General features: G+C 46.8%; 1 protein-coding gene across 6 annotated transcripts in view; it reads left to right on the top strand.

Annotated features, from left to right (window-relative positions):
* Positions 1–1,127: 1,127 nt before the first annotated feature.
* Positions 1,128–8,724, top strand: part of CCAR2 (cell cycle and apoptosis regulator 2) — a 31,392-nt gene continuing 23,795 nt past the window's right edge. For 5 of the 6 annotated variants that reach the window (XR_014213836.1, XM_082200275.1, XM_082200276.1 and 2 more), the window contains exons 1-5: positions 1,128–1,257; positions 1,788–1,870; positions 2,355–2,446; positions 5,226–5,317; positions 7,432–7,546. Coding sequence is in view for 5 of the 6 variants with exons in the window: in XM_082200275.1 (XP_082056401.1) it covers positions 1,804–1,870; positions 2,355–2,446; positions 5,226–5,317; positions 7,432–7,546 (366 nt within the window). In the remaining variant the exon portion in view is untranslated. Of the gene's footprint in view, positions 1,258–1,439; positions 1,621–1,787; positions 1,871–2,354; positions 2,447–5,225; positions 5,318–7,431; positions 7,547–8,724 lie in introns of those variants that run through there. The other variant, XM_082200274.1, reaches the window with a different exon arrangement.

Below are 8,724 nucleotides of genomic sequence, written 5' to 3'. Positions count from 1 at the left end.
TTTTATATACTTCTGTAATATCCTCTCACTTGCCTTTTCTCTAAACTAAGAAGTTCCAAATGCAACATGGGGGAGTTAGCTGCTGCATCCCTTTTATCATTTTGGTTGCACTTTTCTGACTCGCAGTTGGCAAACAAATGATTCCTGACACCCAGATTATACTGTTGAAACGGGGAAAGGTGTGCTGGGGGTAATCAGGAGTGGATTTGTGTGTGGAAGGACTGTGAGCTAAGTTCGTATGTTTCTCTGCCTGGGTTCAGAATGGTTTAATTCTTAATTACGCACATAATCATTGGTGGATCTTGGGGGTATAGTAAAAAGAAAAAAGTTCCTGCAAACCTGTGGTCTGCCTGCCCCTGGTGAAGAGTAACAGCTAACAGTGCAATCCTACACACGCCTATCCAGAAGTAAATCCTATTGCGTTTGATGGGACTTATTCCCAGGTAAGTTATGATAGGAATGTGACTCAAGGCACTGAGCTACAAATTAGAAAGCAACCAGTCTGAATCTTGTCTGTGGCATGAACTTGCTAGGTGGCCTTAGGGAAGCCACGCTCTCGCAGCCTCAGCCCCTCCGTCTGCAATATGGGAATAATAATACTGACTCAGCTTGCAGTGTTGATACACGTGAAGCCTTATTTGTAATTTGACAATGCACGTGAAGAGCTTTCACTTGACTGTACATTGGGCTGTTGCCAGGCTATTTTGTGCCCTAGCCTAGACTACTTGCCAGTTTCAATTTTCAAAAATAGATGTTCAAGTGACACATGATCGGGAAGCGGGTCTGCATGTGGCCCTGCGGACCCTGCCAGGCCGCGACGAGGGGAGCCGGGAGCACCCTGGGGGCCGCTGTGGGGAGGCAGCGCAGCTCCTCTGGCGGCCGGCGGCTCCTGCGACGAGAGCGCCGCGTGGCGGCCACGCGCAGCCCGGCAGGCAGCCCGCTGCTGGGAGCCTCACGCGCCGGCGGCGGCGGCGGCCTCGCGGCGCCTCTTCTGCCGCCAGAACCTCCCCCCAGGGAGACTCGCCCACACGCGGCGCCGCCCTCTCTTCCGCCTCTCCAACCACTTCCGGGTAGAGCTTCACTCCGGGCAGAAGCACTTCCGGGGCCTGGGAGGCGCGGGGGGGGGCTGGCGCGCGGGAGGCGTTTCCGTTGAGGCGCACATCCGGGCGGAGCTTCCGGGTCCCTTTGTCCCTGGCGTCGCCGCCGCCGCCGCCGCCGCTGCCGGGCTCCTTTCTTCTTGCCCCGCGCCGCCCTCAGGTGGGCGCCCCCCCGCCCCGCCCGGCCGAGAGGGGAGAAGGCCCGGGGGGGGGGCGCCCTCGCGCGCCCGTTAGCCGAGGCCCCCCCGGCACCTGGGGGAGGGGGCACCGCGAGGACCCCGCCGCCCCGGCCGCCCCAGCTGGAATCTCTTCCTCCCTCCCCCTCAAAAAGTTCCAGCGCATTTTCCTTTCCTGGCCTGTCCGGGTTTTGTTCTCTCCCTGCTTAGCTCTGCCTGTTTCTTCTTCTTCTGGCCGAAGATGAGCTGCTTCGCTGCTGAATAGGAACCCGGGTTGCCGCTTGCAGGGCTGGCTGGGTCGGGGGGGGGGAGGCACAGGGCCCCCCTTGCTGTGGAAATCTGGCAGGGTGGGTCACGGAGCAGCTGCAGTTCTTGGGGAAAGTTGTGGCAGAGCAGCGCTGGCTTGTCGGTGTGGTTCTGACAGCTGAAAGGGTTCAACTCTTTCCCCGCATCCATCGTGCTGGTTTGCATGTGGGATCTCTCTGTAACTTTTGCGTCTCTCTCATTACATTAGAAAAGAACCCTTCAAAATGGCACAGTTCAAGCGTCAGAAGCAGCTGAGAGCCAGCAATCTTCAGGGAGCCAGGACCTTCTCAGGTTAGTCAGATAAGGATGTTGTAAAGTTTGCCTCTGATCTATCCATGCTGTTGTTTAGGCCATGCTGAATGGGTGGTATCTCTGCGGCTTCTTTAAACCCTTCTTCATGAGGGATATGTGGTGGGTTTGTTTTTTAAATTCTTTAGAGGGAAAGAGATTTCTGCTTTACTGGCTTTTGTTAATGCTCTGTGCTCTGTGTGTGTATTTGATAGAAAATCCGCATACAAAAATATGAGCATTGCTTTTGTTCAGTTCTTAGCTAAGGGTGCTTTAGTCCCATCCTTGTCACCACACTTCGTTTACTCTAATCTTTTGAATCTTAATGGGAATAGTAAGGAGCTAATCTCATGGTTGTAATGAAATGAATGTATTATTTTTTTGCTAAGTGCCATCTATCTAATGAATGAAATTGTACATAAATGCACTTCTATCTGACCATTCAATGATTTTCTAGTGTTTAAAATTATTTGCTCCTTTTCACTAGGAACCCAACCAGCCTCTTTATTGGGACCTGCACCTGGCCTCTTAAATCCTCCTATCTCAGCAGAGATTATTCAGGCGGCACGCCATCTTCAGGTCTGTGGGAGATGATTGGTGTTTTCTTGTAGATGTCAGTGAAATTCTGGTGTTTTTTCGTTTTCCCGAGAAAACAGTTAAGGGATTCTACTTCCACTGGAGAGCTCTATGAACAAGTTTCAAGGCAGTTCTAGTCAACTCCCTGGGCATGTGCCAGCAGCTATGTATTCTAGATGCAGGCAAGTGGTTTATGATGTGTCTCGGATGGAATCTCAGCCAGAGGTCAGGTGAAGACGGTCTGTGTGGCTCTCCTGATGTCTTTGGCATCTGGCTTCAAACTCTTTGCATTTAATGAAACTAGAGCTGCATGCTCTGTGCCAGTTTGGCTCAAAGCCATTGGAGGGGGGTTGGAAATACGTATTTCAGATCCTTGGAGATAGCAAGTGTGTGTTAGGGTTTACACACTGCCGCCTTCCTTCAAACCATCAAATTTGGCTTAAGGTCATGTAAGTGGTCATAACTCTGATTGCAACAGTGAAGCTCTTCACGTTGAGTGGGAAGGCTAGAAATTTGGGGAGGGGGAAATAAAGAAAATGTTAAGCCATGCTGCTTAAGAACTCATATGAAATACTGCACAGTGTGAATGGGTGCCAGAAAAACAGTAGCCTTGACGAGGATCTGCCTGACACAGAGTTTCAAATTCACTTGTAGTCATAACTGATCTAGGATAATTAGTATCTCCCATTTCCTTCTCAATTGTTTCAGGACTAAGTATATATTGTAGATGGTTACAGAACCGTAGATGATGGCTCTATGGTATTCTTAAATTAGTCCCCCTGCCACAGTGTCATAGATCAGCCTGTTCATCCTAGTTTACCGTTTGCCTTTGCTGGAGCATAAGTACACTGCATCTCTGCCGTATTAAGCAGTTGGTCCCTTTCCTTTCTCGCCCTGATCTGGCCACAGTGATCCATGCGACGGTCACCTCCAGGCTTGATTATTGTGACTCGCTCTACGCAGGGCTGCCCTTGAAGCTGACCCAGAAATTCCAGCGGGTGCAGAATGCTGCGGCGAGGCTCCTTACGGGGTCCTTGCCACGGGATCACATTCATTCAGTCCTTTACCAACTGCACTGGCTCCCGGTGGGTCAGGTTTAAGGTGCTGGTTTTGACCTTTAAAGCCCTATGCGGCCTAGGACCCATGTACCTATGGGACCACCTCTCCTGGAATGCCCTGTGGAGGACCTTAAGGTCCACAAATGACAACATTTTGGAGGTCCCAAGTCGCAAGGTGGTTAGATTGGTCTTAACTAGGGCCAGGGCCTTTTCAGTACTGGCCCCAACTTGGTGGAACGCTCTTTCACAAGAGACTAGGGCCCTGCAGGACTTGATATCTTTCCGCAGGGCCTGCAAGACAGAGCTGTTCTGCCTGGCCTTTGGTTTGGACTCAGTCAGACCCTTATGATTCCCTCTCTTTATGGTTTTGATCTATGGGCTACTTTTAAAATGAGGCTGCATTTTAAATTGCATTTTAACCTGTATTTTAAATTGGTCCCCATCCCCATTACGTTTTTACTGTAATTTTTCTGGTGTTAGCTGCCCTTAGCCCGGCTCTGGCCGGGGAGGGCGGGGTATAAATAATAATAATAATTATTATTATTATTTCCTGTCTTTTGATGAAAAGGTATTCAAGACAGCTTCCAGCAGGTGACACAATAAAAAAGCCACATTTAAACTATGTGGCCTTTGGTCCTAACCAATGGAATTTGCTCCCCTTTAGTACCCAGGGCACCTAGTTGTTGGAGCACAATATTCTTTCCAGCAGAGAGTTAGTGGGGAGCAAGCTCTGTACAGCTTTTCCTCTGGCTGGGGGGTCTGTTGGGTCCTGTGGCTGATGCATGGAGCCCGAGAGTGCTTCCTTGCAGAGCAACTGGCATTTAGTTGAGCAGTTGAATAACTCCGTATAGAGCAGATGTGGGGAACCTTTGGCCCTCCTGTTGTTGCAGAGCTACAACTACATGAGGTCCATCATACATGGCCAATGATGATGGCAGATGTAGTTCAGCAACATCTGGAGGGCCAGAAATTTCCCATACCTGCTATTGAGAAAGGCAGTATTCTTCTAAGTCACAGTTGGTGTGTGTTTGTAGTAAGTACTTTGATGAAGTAGGGTAGAATAGAAATTTATGATGAGGGCCTTTCTGTGATTCCCCGGTTTCCTGAGGTTTGTTTCGTGGCTCTCATGATCACATGCATTTTGCCCTATGAAGTAAGTAATCTGTTTTACAGGTGTATATCCTATTTGCCCAGTTTCTGCCTGAGTGCCCAAGTCAATAGTGGTTTCCTTTCTCTAGTACAGGCATACGGATCCTGAGTTCCAGGCTCTACCGCGTGTAGGGCCTGCTGATGTCTGAAGAGGCTCATATGACAGAATAGTTTTTCAGGGTTCAGTTGGATTAGGATGGAACATAATTGTTCAGTTTGAAAGAGAGTTGGTTACTGCTTGACATCAATAGTGATATTGAATCCAGTGTTAAAGGATTTAGAAATCAATAAATGGCAAATTCGTCCTTTGGCAGATGAAAGAGCTTGAGAGTAGCCAGGACTTGATATGGCCTCAGTATTAAGAAATATTGTGAACTGTCTAGAACTCCAGTGACTGACAAAGAGAGTGAATTAGATGGCTTGTGAATAGGTCGCACCTGCAGTTTGTTATGATTGTACCTGTTGACTGAGCCTGGGGATTGGGTATGCAGATGACCAGATTTGTGACACTGGTGATTAGTGTGTAACCTTTCATTATGTCATTATAGTGATTTCCCTGGGCCTTTGCTTTTCAGGGGGGAGAGAAACAACGAGTTTTTACTGGAATAGTCACCAGCCTCCACGATTACTTTGGAGTGGTGGATGATGAAGTTTTCTTTCAATTAAGGTGAGTAGAGAGCAATTAGGATGGCAGCGAGTGGCTACTAATAGCATTGTCCCCTTGCCATCCAGCAGACTTGTGTTTCCTTCTATCTTCTTGAATGGCACCAAAGCCTGATCTACACTTGGGAAGAATGAGGAAGCCTGACCTAGTATAGCCCTTTCTGCTGCTTTAGATTGCAGCTGGAAGATGCTCTTTAAACCCCCCACCCCATTTTTCCATTTTACAATATTCAACAATAAAGAAGCATTCAATAATAAATATATATTCAACAATAAGTCACACAAAAATCCAGTAATGTTTTCTTTGACTTCCATCCCTCCTCTTCTATGGTTTCTTATTTTTCTTTCAAATTCTTACTTCATATTTTAATTTGTCTTTTTTACTCATTTATCCTTTTTAATTCCCTTAGAATCCTCATGTTTATATCAATCCTGCTAATGTTTTTAATTGTTTAGTTTGTTTTCATATATTCAATAAATTTCCTCCATTCTGCTACAAAGAGTTTATCATCCTGATCTCTTAATCTTCTGGTAAGTTTCGCCATCTCTGCGTATTCCATCAATTTTAATTGCCAATCGTCTCTTTTGCAGGTCTCAAAGTGGTTCACAGGATAAAATCAGAATTTAAAGCTACTAAATACATAATCAAAATAAAAACAAAAACAACCCAATAAACACCCCCAACACATTTTAAATAATAAAAATAAATTTAAAAATAATAATAATAATAATAATAATAATAATAAATTTTTATTTATATCCCGCCCTCCCCAGCCAAAGCCGGGCTCAGGGCGGCTAACAGTAATAAAACAGTATAAAAGTATAACATAAACAACACTCTAAAATCATTCATTGTAAAATTAATTAATTCAGGCCACTGGCAACCATTGGGCCAGAGCTCCGCGAAGATTGCCGAGGGAGGGAGTCAGGCTGTGCCCTGGCCAAAGGCCTGGTGGAACAGCTCTGTCTTGCAGGCCCTGCGGAAAGATGTCAAGTCCCGCAGGGCCCTGGGCTCTTGTGACAGAGTGTTCCACCAGATCGGAGCCACAGCCGAAAAAGCCCTGGCTCTAGTTGAGGCCAGCCTAACTTCTCTGTGGCCTGGGACCTTCAAGATGTTTTTATTTGAAGACCGTAAGTTTCTCTGTGGGGCATACCAGGAGAAGCGGTCCCGTAGGTACGAGGGTCCTAAAAATGAACTTGACAAAATAAAACATAAAAATGATTTAAAACCAGAAAATTTTAAAGCAGTTGAAAATACTTAAAATTCTCTTCCAGCAACATATCAAAAAGGACTAAGTCCTACCCACCCCACCATAAGATGAGCATAATCATAGGAGGCAACATTAATTAACCAGAGTCTAGGTAAACAGAAAGGTCTTAGCTTGGCACCCAGAAACTGACAAAGATGGTGTCAGGTGAGTTTCCCTGGAAAGGAGCATTTCATAGATGGGGGGGGGGCACCGCTGAAAAGGCCTGTTCTCGTATGGCCACCCTCCATACCCCCCTTGGGTGGGGCACACACAGAAAGGCCTCTGATGAAGACCCACTGGGTCCAGGCTTATTCATATGTAGAGAGGTGTTTCTTGGGGTATTGCAATCCTGAGGCAGCACTTTGAATTGTGGAGAAACAATTCCAGCCAGTTATTGCTGTTCTAGCTTAATACTTGCAGAGATTTTTTTCTTTATGCAACAGATAACGAAAAATCTGATTTCCTCACGTGCAGTCTTTAGTGGAGGAAGCAGAGCTCAGTGGTGGAGCACATGGTTTGCCTTCAGAAGGTCCTAGGTTCAATTCCTGATATATCCATTTTTTAAAAAAAGAATTGGACTGCAGGTGGTGGTAAATATCTGTTTGGGATCCTGGAGAGTGGCTGCATGTCAGAGTTGACAATACTTTGCTAAATGCATAATTAGCCGGACCCTGATATAAGGCAACTGTATGTTTCCTGTGAAGTACAGTCAGAAAACGTAGACTCCTGACTCTGCTGTCTGCACAGGACAGGGCCTGGCTGGTGAAGCTGGACTTGACCTTCAGTTATGAGCTTTAGAGGTGCCCATTAGAAACTCAGCACCAGCAGAAATAAGACATGTGTTTTCATCTCTTCTCTTTTGTTTCAGTGTTGTCAAAGGTCGGATCCCACAGATTGGCGAAAAGGTGCTGGTGAAAGCTGTCTACAACCCTAGCCAGTCGGTGCCCTGGAATGCCTTGAAGGTCCAGACATTGTCAAATCAGGTACCTCAGTGTTTCATTCTCCAAGTGTGTAGGGGGATTCTTTTGTCGTATATAGAGTTTGAGTTACTTTGCTTGTGTTTGCTTTGATCTCATGTACGGAGATGAGTTACCTTTCTTCTACTAAGGCGGCACACTTTATTCAGTGCTACTTCATATCGTACAATGAAGCAGTGAAAAATTCACAACTAACATGAAAAGTGGGTCTTCCACCAGAGACATTAGAAAGGCCCAGATAGCTTCTGAATCCTGAATGGAAGTGCAAGTCAGAACTAAGAGACCTTCACACAGAGCCAAAGAAGTGATGATATTATTATTATTATTATTATTATTGATAATTTTATTATTTATATGCCATCCATCTGATTGGTTTGTCCCAGCCATGCTGGGAACCTTCCAGCAAACTATAATAACACAATAAAACACCAGACATAAAAAAATTCTCAATACAGGGCTGCCTTTAGATGTTTTCTAAAAACCATATAGTAGTTTATCTGTTTGACATTTGATGGGAGGGTGTTGCACAGGGTGGGCACCACTACCAAGAAGGCCCTCTGCCTGGTTCCCTGTATCTTGGCTTCTCGTAGGGAGGGAACTGCCAGAAGGCCCTTGGCGCTGGACTTCAGTGTCTGGGTAGAATGATGGGGCGGGGGGGGGGGGAGACGCTCCTTCAGGTATACTGGACCGAGGCCGTTTAGGGCTTTAAAGGTCAGCACCAACACTTTGAATTGTGCTCGGAAATGTACTGGGAGCCAATGTAGGTCTTCCAAGACTGGTGTTATGTGGTCTTGGCGGCAGCCCCCAGTCACCTGTCTAGCTGCAACATACTGGATTAGTTGTAGTTTCCGGGTCACCTTCAAAGGTAGCCCCACGGAGAACGCATTGCAGTAGTCCAAGCGGGAGATAACTAGAACATGCACCACTAGCGAGACAGTCCGTGGGCAGGTAGGGTCTTAGCCTGCGTACCAGATGGAGCTGGTAGACAGCTGTCCTGGACACAGAATTGACCTGCACCTCCATGGACAGCTGTGAGTCCAAAATGACTCCCAGGCTGTTCATCTGGTCCTTCAGGGACTCAGTTACCACATTCAGGACCAGGGAGTCCTCCACACCCGCCCGTCTCCTGTCCCCAAAAACAGTACTTCTGTCTTGTCAGGATTCAACCTCAATCCGTTAGATTT

Source organism: Podarcis vaucheri (genome assembly GCF_965113315.1).
Source record: "Podarcis vaucheri genome assembly, chromosome: 15".
NCBI classification, from domain to species: domain Eukaryota; kingdom Metazoa; phylum Chordata; class Lepidosauria; order Squamata; family Lacertidae; genus Podarcis; species Podarcis vaucheri.
The sequence above is the reverse complement of the archived record's forward strand: the minus strand, read 5'-3'. Positions and strand labels throughout refer to the sequence as shown.